We start from the raw sequence: 22,378 nt of genomic DNA, 5'->3' as shown, positions 1-22,378 counted from the left end.
TTCTAGTTCTGTTCTAGTTCTGTTCTAGTTCTGCTCTAGTCCTGTTCTAGTTCTGTTCTATTTCTGTTCTAGTTCAGGTTTAGTTCTGTTGTTGTTCTATTTTAGTTCTGTTCTGGTTCTGTTCTTCTTCTGTTCTATTTCTCTTCTAGTTCAGGTTTAGTTTTGTTCTAATTCAGTTCTAGTTCTGTTCTAGTACTGTTCTGGTCTGTTCTAGTTGTGTTCTAGTTCTGTTTAAGTTCTGTTCTAGTTCTGTTCTTGTTCTGTTCTTGTTCTGTTCTAGTTCTGTTCTAGTTCTGTTCTAGTTCTGTTCTAGTTCTGTTCTAGTTCTGTTCTAGTTCTGTTCTAGTTCTGTTCTAGTTCTTCTGTTCTTTTCTGTTCTAGTTCAGGTTTAGTTCTGTTGTTGTTCTATTTTAGTTCTGTTCTGGTTCTGTTCTACTTCTGTTCTATTTCTCTTCTAGTTCAGGTTTAGTTCTGTTCTAGTTCTGTTCTAGTACTGATCTGGTTCTGTTCTAGTTGTGTTCTATTTCTGTTTAAGTTCTGTTCTGGTTCTGTTCTAGTTCTGTTCTAGTTCTGTTCTAGTTCTGTTCTAGTTCTGTTCTAGTTCTGTTCTAGTTCTGTTCTAGTTCTGTTCTAGTTCTGTTCTAGTTCTGTTCTAGTTCTGTTCTAGTTCTGTTCTAGTTCTGTTCTAGTTCTGTTCTAGTTCTGTTCTAGTTCTGTTCTAGTTCTGTTCTAGTTCTGTTCTAGTTCTGTTCTAGTTCTGTTCTAGTTCTGTTCTAGTTCTGTTCTAGTTCTGTTCTAGTTCTGTTCTAGTTCTGTTCTAGTTCTGTTCTAGTTCTGTTCTAGTTCTGTTCTAGTTCTGTTCTAGTTCTGTTCTAGTTCTGTTCTAGTTCTGTTCTAGTTCTGTTCTAGTTCTGTCTGTTCTAGTTCTGTTCTATTTCTGTTCTAGTTCTGTTCTAGTTCTGTTCTAGTTCTGTTCTAGTTCTGTTCTAGTTCTGTTCTAGTTCTGTTCTAGTTCTATTCTAGTTCTGTTCTAGTTCTGTTCTAGTTCTGTTCTAGTTCTGTTCTAGTTCTGTTCTAGTTCTATTCTAGTTCTGTTCTAGTTCTGTTCTAGTTCTGTTCTAGTTCTGTTTTAGTTCTGTTCTAGTCCTGTTCTATTTTAGTTCAGTTTTAGTTCTGTTCTTGTTCAGTTTTTGTGCAGTTCTAGCTTAGTTCTAGTGCGATTGTAGTTTAGTTCTATTTCAGTTCTAGTTCAGGCTAATTCAAGTACAGTTTTATTTGTATTCTCTGTAGTAAATGTACTAGCCTTTGTAGATGCAGAAGAATAGAATGAAATAATAGGGTCGTAACGCTTTTTCTTTTGAAATTTAGTTAATTTTTTATTTTCTTTTCCACTTCCCCCATTTTTGTTATCAATTTCATTTTATAATTTTATATAAAAAATTTATAAATATACTCGCAATAAACTGCATTAAATTTTCGGCAGCAAAATTTTAAAATAAATTTTGAAATATTAAAAATGAATTTGGTTTGTTTGATAAAAATATAAAAATTTTTAAGTTAAAAAAATTAACAAAAATGTATATTATTAATAATGTTTAAAAAAGAAAACTTTCGCTATTAAATAAAAATTTAAGAAAATTATTAAGTATAAATATATTACGTTGTTTTTAGGAGTCAAAAAAAAGAAAATTTTAACAAAACTTTTGTTTGAATTTTAAAAAAATAAAAATAAAACTTTCGGCAGCAAATAAAAATTAAAACAAAACAACAATGCAGTTTAAAATTAAAAAAAAGAATTTTAAAGAAAATTTAAAAGAAAAACCAAACCTACAACAAAATAAAAAAAAACAAAACCAAGCACAAATGTAAAATTTTACAAAATTTTTACAAAAAAATTAAGGAAAGAAAAGAAAAATTTTCGACTTAAAAAAAATAAAACAAAATCACTACAAGTATACAAAAAACCAAAAACAAATAAAATAAAAAATAAATTGCAGTTGCCTTATTATACAAGAAAAACAAAAAACAAATAAATTTAAAACAAATTCAACAAAGTAAAAAAAATTTATAATAATAAATTATATTGAAACAAAAAATAAAAATAAATATTTTTAAATATAACAAAAAGAAATTTAATAAAACAAAAAAAAATATTTAACAAAATAAACTGGTATACAAAGTAAAACAACAAGAAATTTATATAAAAAAATTATTTTTATTTAATTTATTTAGTTTTTCTTTAAATAAAAAAAAATCCCCACCCAAAACATTATTAAAACGAAAAAAAAAGAAATTGTATAAAAATTTATTTAAAAATTATAGTAAAAACAAGAAAAATATATTTTGAAACTGGGGTTAAAATTTTTATAACTCAAAGGATTTAATTATGATTTTTAAATAATTTTTAAAATATTTTCATTAAAAAAAAAAAACATAAAACAAAAAAATATTTAAAATATTTTTAAAAGCAAACAAAAAGAAAACTCCTAAAAACAACTGAAACTTTTAGATGTAATTAAGTAAAAATAACTTTAAAAAATTATATACTTTTGAATATAAAAAATGATACTAATTTAAAAACTTAAAAAATTTAAAACAAAATTATATTCGGCCAAAAAGACGAACTTAAAAAAAAAATCTCCACCAGTAACTTAACAATTTTATCTCTAAATCAAATGTCAGCTAGACAAATAACCGCTATGTCAGCAATACTGCAGTCATATAACTGCTACTTGCCTTCTAATACTGACTTTCTAGCAAATATCTAAGGAATTTAATGAGTTCCCTTTAATTTGTGTCTTTTACTTGGTGGAGGTTTTAACAAAATTGATATTTTGTAACAGTAAAGAGCAAACATAAGTCACTAAAATTTTGTTTAAAAATTATTATTTTTTGGTACAAGTATTTGAAATTCTAGCTCTTTAGTGTAATCAGTTGTATATTATGGCACAATCTTAAAGTAAACTATTTCGAACGTCCAGATAATATATTTCAGATTAAAATAGATTTAAAGAAAAACATATTAGAATGAAAGATTCGGCTAAGCCGAATCGTATACACTCTCCATCTAAATAAAAAAATGAAAACTAGATCCACTGCTTCGAAACTACTTATAACATAACTTACTAATGCCCATAATTTCAATAGATATCTCTTTGTTTAAATTACGGCCATAAGAAGCTGTAAAGGAAAGCAAAAGCTAACAACTAATCACTTTTCTTATGAGACGAATGACTGCCCTGAAGACTAGATTATAGAGATTATAGGGACTATGGACTAGATTATATACTAGACTATAATGAAGACTATAGTATAGTTCAGAATTTATTCCAGAATATATTTTACATTCTAGACTTAAGACTAGACCATAGACTGGACTATAGACTAGACTATAGACTAGACTATAGACTAGACTATAGACTAGACTATAGACTAGACTATAGACTAGACTATAGACTAGACTATAGACTAGACTATAGACTAGCCTATAGACTAGACTATAGACAAGACTATAGACTAGACTATAGACTAGACTATTGATTAGACTATAGAGTAGACTATAGACTAAACTATAGACTAGACTATAAACTAGACTATAAACTAGACTATAAACTAGACTATAGACTAAACTATAGACTAGACTATATACTAGACTATAAACTAGAGTATAGACTATACTATAGACTAGACTATATACTAGACTTTAGACTAGACTTTAGACTAGACTCTAGTCTAGTCACTAAACTATAGACTAGGCTCTAGTCTAGTAACTAGACTATAGACTAGACAACAGACTAGACTGTAGACTATACTATGGACTAGACTATAGACTAAACTATAGACTAGACTATAGACTAGACTATAGACTAGACTATAGACTAGACTATAGACTAGACTATAGACTAGACTATAGACTAGACTATAGACTAGGCTATATACTAGACTATAGATAGACTAGACTATAGACTAGACTATAGACTAGACTATAGACTAGACTATAGACTAGACTATAGACTAGACTATAGACTAGACTATAGACTAGACTATAGACTAGACTATAGACTAGACTATAGACTAGACTATAGACTAGACTATAGACTAGACTATAGACTAGACTATAGACTAGATTATAGACTAGACTATAGACTAGACTATAGACTAGACTATAGACTAGACTATAGACTAGACTATAGACTATAGACTAGACTATAGACTAACTATAGACTAGACTATAGACTAGACTATAGACTAGACTATAGACTAGACTATAGACTAGACTATAGACTAGACTATAGACTAGACTATAGACTAGACTATAGACTAGACTATAGACTAGACTATAGACTAGACTATAGACTAGACTATAGACTAGACTATAGAGTAGACTATAGACTATAGACTAGACTAGACTAGACTAGACTATAGACTAGACTAGACTTAGACTAGACTATAGACTAGACCTATAGACTAGACTATAGACTAGACTATAGACTAGACTATAGACTAGACTATAGACTAGACTATAGCTAGACTATAGACTAGACTATAGACTAGACTATAGAACTAGACTATAGACTTAGACTATAGATTAGACTATAGACTAGACTATAGACTAGACTAAGACTAGACTATAGACTAGACTACTAGACTAGACATAGACTATAGACTAGACTATAGACTAGACTAGACTATAGACTAGACTAGACTATAGACTAGACTAGACTAGACTAGACTAGACTAACTATAGACTAGACTATAGACTAGACTATAGACTAGACTATAGACTAGACTATAGACTAGACTAGACTAGACTATAGACTATCGAAAAGATTCCAGTCTAGACTATCGACAAGACTATAGACTAGACTACATACTATACGTTAACTAGGTTATAGACTAGAATATAGACTAAACTATACACGACTATAGACTAGACTATAGACTAGACTATAGACTAGACTATAGACTAGACTATAGACTAGACTATAGACTAGACTATAGACTACACTATGGACTAAACTGTAGACTATACTATAGACTAGACTATAGACTCGACTAGAGACTAGACTATAGATTAGACTATAGACTAGACTATAGACTAGACTATAGACTAGACTATAGACTAGACTATAGACTAGACTATAGACTAGACTATAGACTAGACTATAGACTAGACTATAGACTAGACTATAGACTAGACTATAGACTAGACTATAGATTAGACTAGACTAGACTATAGACTAGACTATAGACTAGACTATAGACTAGACTATAGACTAGACTATAGACTAGACTATAGACTAGACTATAGACTAGACTATAGATTAGACTATAGATTAGACTATAGACTAGGCTATAGACTAGACTATAGACTAGACTATAGACTGGACTATAGACTAGACTAGACTATAGACTAGACTATAGACTAGACTATAGACTAGACTATAGACTAGACTATAGACTAGATTATAGACTAGACTATAGACTAGACTATAGACTAGACTATAGACTAGACTATAGACTAGACTATAGACTACACTATGGACTAAACTGTAGACTATACTATAGACCAGACTATAGACTAGACTATAGACTCGACTAGAGACTAGAGTATATACCAGACTATAGACTAGACGAAAGACTTGACCAGAGACTAGACCAGAGACTAGATCAGAGACTGGATACTAGACCATAGACTAGACTATAGACTAGACTATAGACTAGACTATAGACTAACTATAGACTAGACTATAGACTAGACTATAGACTAGACTATAGACTAGACTATAGACTAGACTATAGACTATAGACTAGACTATAGACTAGACTATAGACCTAGACTATAGACTAGACTATAGACTAGACTATAGACTAGACTATAGACTAGACTATAGACTAGACTATAGACTAGACTATAGACTAGACTATAGACTAGACTATAGACTAGACTATAGACTAGACTATAGACTAGACTATAGACTAGCCTACAGACTAGACTATAGACTAGACTATAGACTAGACTATAGAATAGACTATAGACTAGACTATAGACTAGACTATAGACTAGACTATAGACTAGCCTACAGACTAGCCTATAGACTAGATTATAGACTATACCATATACCAGACTTTATAGACCACTATACCAGACTTTATAGACGATAAACTGGATTTTATACTAGACTTTTCTATAGATTAGACTACTGTCTACACTATAGACTTCAGATTCACTAGATTATTGATTAGAATATACTATATACTAGACTATACTATATACTAGACTAGAGTTTACACTATAGACTACACTATAGGCTAGGCTACAGACTAGACTATAAATAAGCCTGGGCTATAGACTAGAGTGTAGACTAGACTTAGACTTGCTTATATGCGAGACTATAGAATTAACTATAGTATGTGTAGGTCAAACTTCAGTCCAGAATTTATTTCTCATTATAGTCCACTAAACTATAGACTATACGGTAGACTAGACCGTAGACAATACTATAGTCTTGAGTATAGACTATTCTATAGAATATAGACTCGAATACAGACTAGATTATAAACTATAGATAAGACTAAGATTAAGCAATAGACTATGAACTGGACTATAAACTTGACTTTAGGGTCAATCTGATTTTAGGAAGTTGGTTTGATAAAGTAGTATATAATTGAATTGAAGTTGCACATAAGTGGTAGAAAACACTTAGGTGGAGAGTGTAATTTTTAAACTTAAATTTTAAAAAGAAAATATTTTTTTTTATAAAAATTTATATTTCTCTTTATTTGCTTTAAGCACTAATATTAAACATTTGTTTTACATTAACTTAATATATAAATAAAGTATAATTAATAAAAAATATATATATATATAACCAAATATTATATAAAAAAAGAATATTTTGGTATGGCAACGCAAACTTTTCGGCATACAACATACATACAACATACAACGAGAATTGAAAAATATCTCAAAACTCAATTTTGGCATTGAAAAAAAAATTTATAAAAAAAAAAAAACAAAATTTGTCTAAATTCAAAATTTATTTATTAAACAATTTTTTGGCTTAAATTATTTCGGCATATAAGTATTAGATTTATGACTTTAAAACAAAAAAACCTAAACTTTTTGGCTATAAAATATTAAGAAAGAAAACTAATCACCATATAAACAGCAATAGTTTTCAAAATTTTACAGTGCAGTAAGGAAAAACTAACAAACCCAAAAAGACAAAATGGCTGAGTATATATTTTGTATATAAAACCATTTTTCTTTAAAACCAAACCAAACCAAAAATAAACTTTTTATTTTTGTTATTTAATTTTGTTAAAATAATTATTTATTTAAATAATTTTTTTAGTTAAAAAAAAGAATTTTTAATAAATTAATTAAATTAATTTATTAATTATTACTTTAATAGCAAAAAAAGAAAAACCTAAAGAAAAAATATAAAAAAAAAAAATACTGAAAGACTGAATCTGTTATTTATTGTAAAACAAAATAAATTCTTTTTATGAAAAAAAAGAAATTTTATAAAAATAAAAAGTTTTTTTTTTTAAATTTAATTTCTTTTTTTAACAGAAAATATAAAAAGTAGCTGAATTTTTGATTTTGTTGGTAATTTATAGAAAAATATTTTGCTTGAGAAAAATTTTATAAAGAATTTATTTTAAAACAAATTTTAAAAATTTTTTATAAATTTTTTTTTTTTTTAAGAAAATTTTATAATATTTTTTTTTTTTACTTTTTTATAATAAAAATTCAATTTTTAAAAATTATTAAAGAAAAAAAAATAAATCACATGAATTGATATGCAAAAAATAGTTCAAACTTTTTAACAAAAAATAAAAAAAGAAACATCTTCAAAAATGTGAAGAAGAAAATGTCAAAAATATATTAAAGAAAAAAACTTAAATAACCTAAATTAATTCTTTAATTTTTATAGCCAAAAAAATGATAAATTTCTTAATTTTAAGTTTTAATTAATTTAAGTATAAAATATTAATAATTACTATATATATATTTATAAATATATTACTAATCGATATATAATATTATAAAGATACAAAAACGAAAATATTTTCTATGTTTTTTCTATAAAATTTTTATATAAAAAAAGTTTATTATTTAAATAAAATTATAGTCGAAAAACTTTAGTTTATTAATCAGCCAGCATTTTGTCTAGTGTTAGATCAGTGGCCGGCAAAATAAAGCATCAGGCTACAAAAGATCAGACCTCTCGCGAATGACTACCAACTTTATTCAATTTCAAAACAAAACTTGTATCGAGAGAGATAGTAACAAGCAGGAGACTAAGAAAGCTTATAAGAGAGCTCTTTGCCGACATCAGTTTTTCAATAAAGTTAGGCAAAGAGCTCTCTTAACAAGTTTCTAGCTTTCAAATGTCATTAGCTCTCAAAAAAAAAAAAACAAACAAAATTAGGCAAAGAGCTCCTTTAGCACTCTCTACCGCTACTTGTTCTAAAACAGCGTTAGGCAGAGTGTAACGAATTAGCTCTCTAGCTCATAAAAGAGCACTTTGCCGACACCAGTTTTTAAACAAAGTTAGGCAAAAAGCAACATCCTACTTTTCAGCTCTCAGAAAAGCAAACAAACATTAGGCAAAGTACTCTTTTAGCACTCTCTAGCACTACTTGTTCTAAATCAGCGTTAGACAGAGATTAACAACTTAGCTCTCTGACTGGTTAGGTTAGTTTTTAATACATGCAATAAAGTTCAAAGAGAGTTCTTTTTCAAACTCTTATTAAAACTGGTTACGGTAAAGAGTTAGTGGTACGCTAACCGATCGCCTTTTAAAACAAAACTCTCAATTTATTTCAGTTTCGGTTTCGAAACAAGATGGAAACAATCTGTATTGTTCGGAATTATAAATGATCTTTGATCTAAATGATTAAAACAAATTTCAGAATTCAATGATCTTTAGTTAAATATAAGAGAGATCAGAAATCGATCTTGTTTCTCCTCTAAACGATTACTTACAATCTTATTAATGATACAATATTTTTGATCTTTAGCAGATAAGAAAAATCCTGCGATCTTTAAACAGCTCTAAAAATAATATGACACCGATCTTCCTTTTTCTCTAGGAATTTTTGGCGATCACACATCGAGAAATTCACATTCAATATGCTTGATTAGACACATAAAAGTAAGATCAAACTTTCTTCATCGTACGATCTCTATCCAGATATAAAAAGCATTACAGAATGATCTAATTTTGTCATTAAATACGTTTTTTATATAGTTGTCGGTTAACGGAATTCTTAGCGATTACATATCGACAAAGATCGATCAATTTATCCCATCATCATATGGTATTTGGTTAAATATAAGAGCGATTACAAAACGATCTTTCCTCCTTAATTAAATGATTCTTTAAAGAGTTATTATTGATTCTATATTCTTGATCAGTCACATTTAAGAAAGATCAAACAATTTGCCATCATACAACGAACTTAGATCGAGAAAGATCAATAGATTTACTCTCATCTAATGATCGTCAGTTAAATATAAGAGCACAATCGATCACAAGTCGAATATAAGAGCGATTACAAAACGATCTTTCCTCCTTAATTAAATAATTCTTTAAAGAGTTATTATTGATTCTATATTCTTGATCAGTCACATATAAGAAAGATCAAACAATTTGCCATCATACAACGAACTTAGATCGAGAAAGATCAATAGAATTACTCTCATCTAATGATCGTCAGTTAAATATAAGAGCACAATCGACCACAAGTCGATAGTTGAATATAAGAGCGATTACAAAACGATCTTTCCTCCTTAATTAAATGATTCTTTAAAGAGTTATTATTGATTCTAAATTCTTGATCAGTCACATATAAGAAAGATCAAACAATTTGCCATCATACAACGAACTTAGATCGAGAAAGATCAATATAATTACTCTCATCTAATGATCTTCAGTTAAATATAAGAGCACAATCGATCACAAGTCGGTAGTTGAATATAAGAGCGATTACAAAACGATCTTTCCTCCTTAATTAAATGATTCTTTAAAGAGTTATTATTGATTCTAAATTCTTGATCAGTCACATATAAGAAAGATCAAACAATTTGCCATCATACAACGAACTTAGATCGAGAAAGATCAATATAATTACTCTCATCTAATGATCTTCAGTTAAATATAAGAGCACAATCGATTACAAGTCGATCTTGTTTCTCCTCTAAACGATTACAATGTTATTAACTATAATATTTGTGATCTTAAACAGTTAAGAAAGATTAAACTATTTTCCAATTCAACGATCTTTAGTAGAATGATAAAAAATTCGTTCCACCTTTTTCAATGACAAAGTTGTTAACGATTCAGTATGCTTAATCAGTCGCACAACTATAAGTTAGATCAAACTATTTGCCTACGATCTTCCAGCTACAATTTCGATCTTAGACCGATCTTCTTATTTTCTATTTAACACGCTTTTATTTAGTTATATAAATGATGGAAAGATCAATCTCCATTTGCCAATATCAGACAATCTTTAGTCTAATAAAAAAAGTGGTTACAAATCGATCTAACTTTCATAATTTTAAATTTCTTTCTTAATCATTGACATTTAAAGATTGAAACAAACTTTATAGTTCTCAAGTTGTTCATTTGTTCTTCGAAAGCATGAGTGACCATACATCATCATTGTATGAACTTTAGTTAGATATAAGAATGCTAAAACTTTCGATCTTCCTTTTTCCACAAAACGATCCTTTACAAAATTCTTTTATAAATGATCAAAGATCGAGCAAGATCAAACTATTTATCATTAACCAATCCAATCGTTAGTCAATCTTTAAACCAAGATAGCTATTTAGCAGATTTGAGAGAGCTCTTTGCTAATCACTCTCTTTTGCTCTTTTTGCTTAAAACTCTAACTTTAGATAGTTATTAAAACGATCTTACTTTCCACAAATAAACGATCATTTGTTGCTTATCACTCTGTTTTGCTCTTTTTGCTTAAAACTCTAACTTTAGATAGTTATTAAAACGATCTTACTTTCCACAAATAAGCGATCATTTGTTCTTCGAAAGCATGAGTGACCATACATCATCATTGTATGAACTTTAGTTAGATATAAGAATGCTAAAAATTTCGATCTTCCTTTTTCCACAAAACGATCCTTTACAAAATTCTTTTATAAATGATCAAAGATCGAGCAATAGCAAACTATTTATCATTAACCAATCCAATCTTTAGTCAATCTTTAAACCAATATAGCTATTTACGGATTTGAGAGAGCTCTTTGCTAATCACTCTCTTTTGCTCTTTTTGCTTAACTCTGCTCTAAAATTTGAGAAATTTGCTGGATTTTATGTTTTAATTTTTATTTTCTTAACTCTTTGATTCTAAGTCTCACCAAAATAAAACTTTCGAGCTTAAAACTTAAGTAATTAATTAAAAAATTTAATTATTTTTTTAAACAAAATTATGATTTCAAAATTGTAATTAAAAAAATTATATAAAAAAAGTATTGTATAATAAAACAAAACTACTCCATTTTAAACACACAAAACAATTAAAATATAGAACAAAAGTTAAAAAAAGGAAAATACAATTAAAAAACTCTTTTGGTAAAAAAATTAACTAAAAAATTTTAAATTTAATTTAAAGTTAATATATTTCTCCAAAGAGTTTTTTAGCATAATAACACACACTCAAACTACAAATTATATATTACAAAAAAAAAAAAAAAAAACAAGTAAAACCGAAAACAAAACCCAAATTCTTATCACTGATCATTAAAGAATACATGTGTAAAAAAGTCAACAACCAAATTTATTGAAATACGAGTATATGATTAATATTCATTATTCTATAAAAAAAAACAAAAAAAAAATATAACAAAATAATATTTAATAATAAATAATATAAAAAACGAAACAAGAAATTCAAAAATGAAATGATAAGAATAAATTTAAGATAAAAACAAAAATTTATGCATATAAAGAAATGATAATTGAGAAAAAAAAACGAAAAACTGGTTTTTATTTATTCTAGATCAAATACAACTCTGACGTAAGAGTTTTGTATTAGGGATAATAAAAATTTTGAATTAAAATTAACTTAACGATCATTTCCCTTCTTCAAACATTACTTTACAAAGTTATTAACTAATCTTTAGTTTGCGATCGCAGATCATTGAACTTCTTTTCACTGTTAAACTATTATTTTTTGCTCTGACATAAAACGATCGTACCATATTAGATGAATCACAGAGGAATGGTTTTTGAAATAATATTCAATAAGAATGATCACCGATCGACAAAGAGCCAAAATAGTCTTTACTCAATGATCTAAGATTAAGATCGAATTTTGGTAAGATATACAAGTGATCATATATATATATATGATATGATCACATATATAATATGTATGATCATACAGTTAGATATAGAGCCAACGATCGTAATCTTCTTTTTGTCACAGATCGAAAAGTAGAAATCATAAGAGAGATCGGCTGACATTTCGATAATATGCTAACATTTCTAAGTGATCTTTAGTTAGATAAATATAAGGTTGATCTTATATAGTGATCACAGGTCGATCTTTGTTTCTACATTTAACATTAGTCCCATATATATACATATCACATTTATTGTCCATTTACATTATCACTTTTTTCCACTAAACATTGATCATAAGTAAAATTTATAAGTGATCATATATGGATTTTGTTTTCTCTATTGATCGATCAAGATGCCCAAGTTTTCTATAGAAAAATTTGTAATCGATAGATCAATCAATCGTTACAAGTTATCAAATAAAAATCTTGCGATTCATTGATCGTTACAAGTTTTATTTAAAGTGATCATAGATTGATTTTGTTTTCTCATTAATCGATCAAGATGCCCAAGTTTTCTATAGAAAATCTTGTGATCGATAGATCAACCGTTACAAGTTATCTGTTTAAGAGTTTGCAATCCATTGATCGTTAGAAAATCTTGCCATCGATCGTTACAAGTTTTTTATAGAAAATCTTGGCAATGATCGATCGTTACAAGTTTTCTATAGGAAATCTTACAAACGATCGATCGTTTCATGTTGATTTTGCTTCCATAATTGATATCTTGATCGCTCAAGTTTCCTACAGAATATCTTGCGATCGTTCCATCATTAAAAGTTTTCTATAGAAAATCTTGCATACAATCGATTGCTACAAGTTTTCTATAGAAAATATTGCGATCGATCGATCGTTATAATTTTTCTATAAAAAATCTTACGATCGTTCAAATTTTCTATAAAAAATCTTGCAATCGTTCAAGTTTTCTATAAAAAATCTTGCGATCGTTCAAATTTTCTATACAAAACTTACGATCGTTCAAGTTTTCTATAGAAAATCTTGTGATCGTTCAAATTTTCTATAAAAAATCTTGCGATCGTTCAAATTTTCTATACAAAACTTACGATCGTTCAAGTTTTCTATACAAAACGTACGATCGTTCAAGTTTTCTATAGAAAATCTTGCGATCGTTCAAGTTTTCTATAGAAAATCTTGCGATCGTTCAAGTTTTCTTTAGAAAATCTTGCGATCGTACAAGTTTTCTATAGAAAATCTTGCGATCGTTCAAGTTTTCTATAGAAAATCTTACGATCGTTTAAGTTTTCTTTAGAAAATCTTACGATCGTTCAAGTTTTCTATAGAAAACTTACGATCGTTCAAATTTTCTATAGAAAATCTTACGATCGTTCAAGTTTTCTATAGAAAACTTACGATCGTTCAAATTTTCTATAGAAAATCTTACGATCGTTCAAGTTTACTTTAGAAAATCTTGCGATCGTACAAGTTTTCTATAGAAAATCTTGCGATCGTTTAAGTTTTCTATAGAAAATCTTACGATCGTTTTTCGGATTTAATGTAATATACATCCTCCTATCAACCTAACCTACGATCGTTTAAGTTTTCTATAGAAGATCTTACGATCGTTCAAGTTTTCTATAGAAAACTTACGATCGTTCAAGTTTTCTATAGAAAATCTTGCTATCGCTTAAGTTTTCTAAAGAAATTCTTGTGATCGAGCGGTACAAGTTTTCTTTCGAAAATTTTGCGATCGTTTGAAGTTTTCTATATAAACTTTTTTGTAGAAAATCTTGATGAGTGATCATAGCTAATAATTTGTATTAAAGGAAAAATCTTTAATTAAGGTTTTTGGTTTAAATTTTTATTTTTTATTAAAAAAAAAAATACATATTTACAACAATTTATAAACAAATATATTTAACACGATCGCTTTAAAAGCCCACCTCCAAAAATCTAGTTCTTCTTTTCTTTTCTATCCTTCAAACGAGCATAACACTCTGGGATATTACGATAGAAGTCACACAATTTTGTATCGGGATTGAAAGCCAAATAACGACCACAATTATACAAACGAGGATGACCATTAACACACACGAAGTACTTCTTACAGCTGTTGGGATGACGGAAATATTGCAATTCACCTTCGGGTGTAACATCAACATTCACTTGAACACCATCGACCTCCTCGGGTGGAGGGCAAGTGAAACCCAAGAAAGCTTCAGCATTACAATCCTTAACTAGATCGGGCCAATCGCACTGATAGCTGTCGACATTGAAAGCTAAACCTTCGGGACATTTGGTGAGTGTGGAGACGCCATGAGCACAGTTACGATATTCACCACATTTGGCAGGATCTTCGGTGGGATAGAAACCGAATTGACGAGGGCATTCTTCGGTGGCATTGGCAGGTTGAAGGCGAGCTCTCTCTTTGCAGGAGGCAAAGGGAGCATAAGTACAATCACCAGCAGTTTTGGAACGTTGTTGGAAGACCAAACCATCGGGACAGAGTTTTTCTTCGGCTACTCCATCTTGACACTGGATATAGGCATCACATTGTTCCTCGGTGGCAAAACGACCATTAGGTTCGGGACAGGTGAAGGCTAAAGCTATAGATAAATGAAATGAAAGTTGAAAATTTATAAATTAGTGAGATGAAAAGGATTTTTAAAAGTTCTAAGAAAACAAAGACAAGACAAGACCGACTGAAGGTCACCACCCTTGATTCCAAAGACTTTTTAGATTATTACGCTTAATTTTCGTTTGAGCCAATTTCTTTTTTATTTACAAAATAAAAACAGTTTCATTATACATTTTCACTAAGGACTAGAAAAATATCAAATATATATAAAAAAAATATCAACAAAAATTTATATTTTAATGTCCCGTTTCACTTAAAGACGCTTCTTTTGTCCAGCTCTAGCTGCGGCCGCAGCCAAACGGGCATTTTTGATTTCGACACCACGTTGCTTGATCTCTGGACTACAGTTGCTAACATTCTCAATATTGTCACATTGTTTCAATTCTTCATTAAAAGCCTGATCTTCACCGCAAGAAATACGTCTGGGACGTCCTTCAATGCACAGATAGTATTGTTGGCAATTATTGGGATTGGGATAGAACAAGTATTCCTCCTCAGGTTCACCTAACAAAGAAGATCTGGCTGGCAAATCGGGACACTTGAAACCCAAGAAAGATTCAGCATCACAATCTTCAACTTGATCGGGCCAATCACATCTATAGGTGGCAGGATTCCAAGCCAAACCATCGGGACAATCGAAGATATAACCGCGACCAGAGGCACAATTCTTGAATTGACCACAGTTCTTAGAATCACCCATGCGATAGTAACCGAATTGATGGGGGCACTCGTCGGTAGGTTGGGCAGCCTGGAGACGGGCTTGACCCTGAGAACACTCTACATCGATGGGATAACCACAGGGATAACCAGTTGACTTTTCGTTAAACAATAAACCATCGGGACAAACTTGTTCGGTAGCCACACCATTACGACATTCAATATAAGCATCACATGATCCCGAAACTGGATAAGTGCCGTTAGCTTGAGGACAGGGACCAGCTGCGAAGGCTGTAAGTAAAATCAACAGAAAAGAGAAATAAAAAGGAAAAATTAATAAATTTCATAATTGTTAAGCTTACCTACAGAAATATTTTGAAGTTTTTGCAAAAATTTTAGAAAAGCACTTTTAAAAGAAGAAGATAACAGAAAACGTGTTAGGGTTTAGGCCCTTTAAAAGTAAAGTTTATATAGAATACTTGTTGGTTTTAATTAAATTTCAATTTTAAGGTAAAAATCACTTCAAATTTATGTAGAGATTAAGTTATATTTGATCATGATGACAACGGATATTCCCCCCATTTAGAATTAAATAAATATTAGGCGGCACTTACAGTCGAACATCTTTTATCTTTAGGCGTATTGGTGGTCTATTTACAAACATTGGACGTTACCGGTCGAATACCACAGACAAAATTTGTCGCGAACTTTGAAGCCTTGCGGAACATTAGAGTAAATACCTGTTGTTACACAGAAAAACAATAGGGGATATACATTAAGAATCCAGAAATCTATATTTAGACTACCGAAAACTCATAATACTATCCTCCAGGAAGAAGTCCGTGCAAAAAAGGCATGTATAAAATGGATTGGAATAAGTATGACGCGAACTGAAGTGATATGAGTGATGTGAGAATCCAAGTACTCTTACCGAAGTAAGTTTCGCATAATATGAGTGCCAGCTTACTCGGGAATAATCGGCAACGAAGAGCAAATATATTTGCTATAAAGTTAGGGGAATTCCGAGAAGTGAAAATGACGATTTCAAACCTGATCGATATAACATTGACTAAGAACTGAGCTAGAACTGAATTAGAACTGCACTAGAACTGAACTAGAACTGAACTAGAACTGAACTAGAACTGAACTAGAACTGGACTAGAACTGAACTAGAACTGAACTAGAACTGTACTAGAACTGAACTAGAACTGAACTAGAACTGAACTAGAACTGAACTAAAACTGAACTAGAACCGAACTAAAACGGAACTAGATCTTGACTAGAATTGAAGTAGAACTGAACTAGAACAGAACTAGAACATAACTAGAACATAACTAGAACTGAACTAGAACGGAACTAGATCTTGACTAGAACTGAACTAGAGCTGAACTAGAACTGAACTAGAACTGAACTAGAACTGAACTAGAACTGAACTAGAACTGAACTAGAACTGAACTAGAACTGAACTAGAACTGAACTAGAACTGAACTAGAACTGAACTAGAACTGAACTAGAACTGAACTAGAACTGAACTAGAACTGAACTAGAACTGAACTAGAACTGAACTAGAACTGAACTAGAACTGAACTAGAACTAGAACTAGAACTGAACTAGAACTGAACTAGAACTGAACTAAACTGAACTAGAACTGAACTAGAACTGAACTAGAACTGAACTAGAACTGAACTAGAACTGAACTAGAACTGAACTAGAACTGAACTAGAACTGAACTAGAACTGAACTAGAACTGAACTAGAACTGAACTAGAACTGAACTAAAACTGAACTAGAACGGAACTAGATCTTGACTAGAATTGAAGTAGAACTAGAACTGAACTACAACTGAACGACAACTTAACTAGAACTGAACTAGAACTGAACTAGAACTGCACTAGAATTGAACTAGAACTGAACTAGAACTGAACTAGAACTGGACTAGAACTGGACTAGAACTGAACTAGAACTGAACTAGAACTGAACTAGAACTGGACTAGAACTGAACTAGAACTGAACTAAAACTGAACTAGAACCGAAGTAGAACGGAACTAGATCTTGACTAGAATTGAAGTAGAACTGAACTAGAACGGAACTAGATCTTGACTAGAATTGAAGTAGAACTGAACTAGAACAGAACTAGAACTGAACTAGAACTGAACTAGAACTGAACTAGAACTGAACTAGAACTGAACTAGAACTGAACTAGAACTGAACTAGAACTGAACTAGAAATGAACTAGAACTGAACTAGAACTGAACTAGAACTGAACTAGAACTGAACTAGAACTGAACTAGAACTGAACTAGAACTGAACTAGAAATGAACTAAAACTGAACTAGAACTGAACTGAACTAGAACTGAACTAGAACTGAACTAGAACTGAACTAGAACTGAACTAGAACTGAACTAGAACTGAACTAGAACTGAACTAGAACTGAACTAGAACTGAACTAGAATTGAACTAGAATTGAACTAGAACTGAACTAGAACTGAACTAGAACTGAACTAGAACTAGAACTGAACTAGAACTGAACTAGAACTTAACTAGAACTGAACTAGAACTAGAACTGAACTAGAACTGAACTAGAATTAAACTAGAACTAAACTAGAATTAAACTAAAACTGAACTAGAACTGCACTAGATCTTGACTAGAATTGAAGTAGAACTGAACTGAAGTAGAACAGAACTAGAACTCAACTAGAACTGAACTAGAATTGATCTAGAACTAAGCTAGAACTGATCTAGAACTAAGCTAGAACTGATCTAGAACTGAAGTAGAGAAAAACTAGATTTGTACTAGAGGTAAAATAGAACTGAACTTTGCTGAAATTTTATTTTGAATGCATTTTAATGTTTAATACCAAAACATGGATAACTCATGTATGTAATTCAACCATCATGCAAACATTTAGCTCAAGCAAGTATTTATGGTGAAATATTTAACACCAAATACTAAGAAAAGATAAAAACAAAATAAACATATATTTAAATACATTAACATTTAAAAGTACTTCTAGAAACCAAAATAAAACCGGCTTGCAAACTTAAAGCGAAATATCTTTAAAATTCCCCAAAAAAAATCTGCAGATTTAATAAAAAAAATCAAACAAAAATTTGTTTAGTAAATAAACGTGTATATAAATTATTATGCAATAAAAATTAACATTTAAATGTTACCAATTGTTTTTGTTTAACCAACTTTGTATACAAAACAAAACAACAACAATAAATAAACTAAAAAATATATAAATAACATAAAATCTCAATAAAAAATACAATAAAATAAAGATGCTAAATGACCTTGAAGTAGAAATAAAATATTTATACAAAAAAACGCTTGAAAACGAGATAAAGAAGACACAGAAAGCGAAAAAAAAATAAATAAAAAAGTACACAAATACCAAACAAGTTTGTTGCTTGAATCTTTTGTTTGCATTAGAATATAGAAAATGAAATGAAATTAATGCAGCAACGTCTGTTACTAAACAATTGCAAATAAAATTTTATTTATTAAACAAATTTAAGTTTATTTTTGTTGTTTTTATTGTTTTGATAAAAGTTGAATTTTTTCAAGTGAACTTTTGTCATTTTATCATTTAAATCTTAAGATATTTATGCGTTTTCAGGCGTTTGTTTTTATTCTTAAAGGTCAATTTTGACATAATTAAATAATTTATTGAATATCATTAGTCAAAGAAGATTTATTTGGACGAACAGTTTTATGTTGCAATGATATATAGAAATCCAGCAGGTTTTTTTTCAAATGCTTATTTTGAAATTTTTGTTTTAATGATTCTTAAACTTTAACATCTTAAATCAAATTAGAAACTATTAAACGATTACTCAACAGGGTTAAATATTTAGCAACACTAATTGCTTGACAGCTTTACAATTGACACCTTCATATAAATAAATGAATAAAATTTTACAGATAATTTATTTAAATTGTAAAACTTAGTAATTAATTATTTTGTAATTGAGCTGTTTTTAACAAGTTTATTACTATTTCCACATACGTAAGAAAAACAATTCAGCGGTTGATCATCTAATTCACAGGGCCTGTAGACTATTGTCTGTGCAACATTGATCTATTGTTTTATTTTACACATTTGGTATTGAAATTTAAACAGAGGTCAAAGCTACTGAAATGTTCAATTCAAAAGTGATGTTCAACCTAAAATTTTCTATAATAGGTGAAATTAAACGAACTAGAACTGAACTAGAACAGAACTGGAACTGAACTAGAACTGAACTAGAACTGAACTAGAACTGAACTAGAACTGAACTAGAACTGAACTAGAACTGAACTAGAACTGAATTAGAACTGAACTAGAACTGAACTAGAACTGAACTAGAACTGATCTAGAACTGAACTAGAACTGAACTAGAACTAGAACTAGAACTGAACTAGAACTGAACTAGAACTGAACTAGAACTGAACTAGAACTGAACTAGAACTGAACTAGAACTGAACTAGAACTGAACTAGAACTGAACTAGAACTGAACTAGAACTGAACTAGAACTGAACTAGAACTGAACTAGAACTGAACTAGAACTGAATTAGAACTGAACTAGAACTGAACTAGGGCTGAACTAGAACTGAACTACAACAGAACTAGAACTGAATTAGAACTGAACTAGAACTGAACTAGAACTAAACTAGAACTGAACTAGAACTGAACTAGAACTGAACTAAACTAGAACAGAACTAGAACAGAACTAGAACTGAACTAGAACTGAACTAGAACTGAACTAGAACTAAACTAGAACAGACCTAGAACAGAACTAGAACTGAACTAGAACTGAACTAGAACTGAACTAGAACTGAACTAGAACTGAACTAGAACTGAACTAAAACTGAACTAGAACTGAACTGGAACTGAACTAGAACTGAACTAGAACTGAACTAGAACTGAACTAGAACTGAACTAGAACTGAACTAGAACTGAACTAGAATTGAACTAGAACTGAACTAGAATTGAATTAGAACTGAACTATAACTGAACTAGAACTAAACTAGAACTGAACTAGAACTGAACTAGAACTGAACTAGAACTGAACTAGAACTGAACTAGAACTGAACTAGAACTGAACTAGAACTGAACTAGAACTGAACTAGAACTGAACTAGAACTGAACTAGAACTGAACTAGAACTGAACTAGAACTTAACTAGAACTGAACTAGAACTGAACTAGAACTGAACTAGAACTGAACTAGGACTGAACTAGAACTGAACTACAACAGAACTAGAACTGAATTAGAACTGAACTAGAACTGAACTAGAACTGAACTAGAACTGAACTAGAACTGAACTAGAACTAGAACTGAACTAGAACTAGAACTGAACTAGAACTGAAATAGAACTGAACTAGAACTGAACTAGAACTGAACTAGAACTGAACTAGAACTGAACTAGAACTGAACTAGAACTGAACTAGAACTGAACTAGAACTGAACTAGAACTGAACTAGAACTAAACTAGAACAGAACTAGAACAGAACTAGAACTGAACTAGAACTGAACTAGAACTGAACTAGAACTGAACTAGAACTGAACTAGAACTGAACTAGAACTGAACTAGAACTGAATTAGAATTGAAAAGAAATAGAAAAATTCATTAAAAAAGAGAAATTTGTTAAAAAAGTCTTTTAAAAATTAATATTTAACAAAAATTTTCTATAAAAGTAAATTTAACGCAAAATTTTTATAAATTTAAAACTTTTTTTAAATTTTTTTTATCGGAAAATTTTCCTTCCTAGGAAGAAATTTAAAAATTTGCTTTTTTAAAGAAATTTTTTAGAAAATTTCACTTTTTATAGAAAATTTTTAATTTTTTTTTTTAAATTTCCAAAGAACATTTTTAAAAGTTTCCCCTTCTAAAAAAAAAAAAAAACTTTAAAAAACAATTTAACAAATTTTACTTTTCATAAAAAAATTTTGAAATATTTAATTTTTATAAAAGATTTGAAAAAAAAAATTTGAGTCTTTTTTTAAAAATTTGTCTTTTTTTAAAGAAGGAGGTCATTTTTTAAATTTTCACTTATTTATTGAAAAAAAAAAAAAAAAAAAAAAAAAAAAACATTTCCCTTTAATAATACGCAACTTTTATCCAGGGCCTTTAAAATAAGAGGCAATCTTATATGTTTTAAATAAGTTGTATAAAATTTCACTTTCAATCTCCGGAAATTTGTTCTTAAAATGTTTTATTTGTTCCCAAAACTGTTAAACATTTTTTACAATTGTCTTTTGTTTCTTAACTTTATAGACTTTTAATTTATTTTAATTTTAAGTTCTTAATAGCAAATATACTAACCCATTGAGCCAAACATGGCTAAACACACAACAGCTTTAATAATAATTTTTGACATTTTTGAAAGTTTTTCTTAACACTTGTTAATATATCTTAAGAGTTATTTTGTAAAAAAAATAACTTCAATTAAAAATCCTTAAACGTCCTTTTTGCGCTTTATTAAAATAGCGCTTCGAAAAAATAGACGTTGTTTCTTAGACGACTTTAAGTATAAAACTGATGCTCAAAAATAAACGCCCGCTATAAGAGGGGCACAAAATTATTAAACACCAGTGTATGATTCAAAAAAACGTTAAGAAGAAGATGATTTGTTAACTACACACAGGTTTTGTAGACAATTTTTTTGTTTTTCGAAATAATTAAGTAGAAGCTTAAGTGAATGCGTAACTAAACATGTTTTTTCTTTGAGATATTTTTATAGAAATATTGACGTTATTT

At 29.4% G+C, this 22,378-nt stretch overlaps 1 protein-coding gene across 2 annotated transcripts; it reads right to left on the bottom strand.

The window, feature by feature from the left end:
* Nucleotides 1–14,182: 14,182 nt before the first annotated feature.
* LOC119610560 (protein obstructor-E-like) lies at nt 14,183–22,242 on the bottom strand. 2 transcript variants are annotated; one of them, XM_037965830.1, is made up of 2 exons: nt 21,944–22,242; nt 14,183–14,943 (listed from the first exon to the last, which is right to left on the bottom strand). In XM_037965830.1, exons 1-2 carry the CDS (start codon nt 21,996–21,998, stop codon nt 14,291–14,293), a joined length of 708 nt encoding a protein of 235 aa, XP_037821758.1. In that variant the 5' UTR covers nt 21,999–22,242; the 3' UTR covers nt 14,183–14,290. The 2 variants fall into 2 exon arrangements, with proteins under 2 accessions (XP_037821758.1, XP_037821757.1); XM_037965829.1 differs by lacking the exon at nt 14,183–14,943 and adding an exon at nt 15,078–15,923 and having other exon boundaries at nt 21,944–22,219.
* Between the last annotated feature and the right edge of the window lie 136 nt (nt 22,243–22,378).

Source organism: Lucilia sericata, unplaced genomic scaffold (assembly GCF_015586225.1).
Source record: "Lucilia sericata isolate MDLA Ls3-8-SP2 unplaced genomic scaffold, ASM1558622v1 Contig001227F_arrow, whole genome shotgun sequence".
In the NCBI taxonomy this organism is placed as follows: Eukaryota; Metazoa; Arthropoda; class Insecta; order Diptera; family Calliphoridae; genus Lucilia; species Lucilia sericata.
The sequence above is the reverse complement of the archived record's forward strand: the minus strand, read 5'-3'. Positions and strand labels throughout refer to the sequence as shown.

Coding starts and splice junctions, on each gene's coding strand:
- LOC119610560 (XM_037965829.1), bottom strand. CDS start 21,998: ATGTCAAAAATTATTATTAAAGCTGTTGTGTGTTTAGCCATGTTTGGC. Junction 15,924..21,943: donor AGCCATGTTTGGCTCAATGG/GTTAGTATATTT, acceptor TTTTACTTACAG/CCTTCGCAGCTGGTCCCTGT.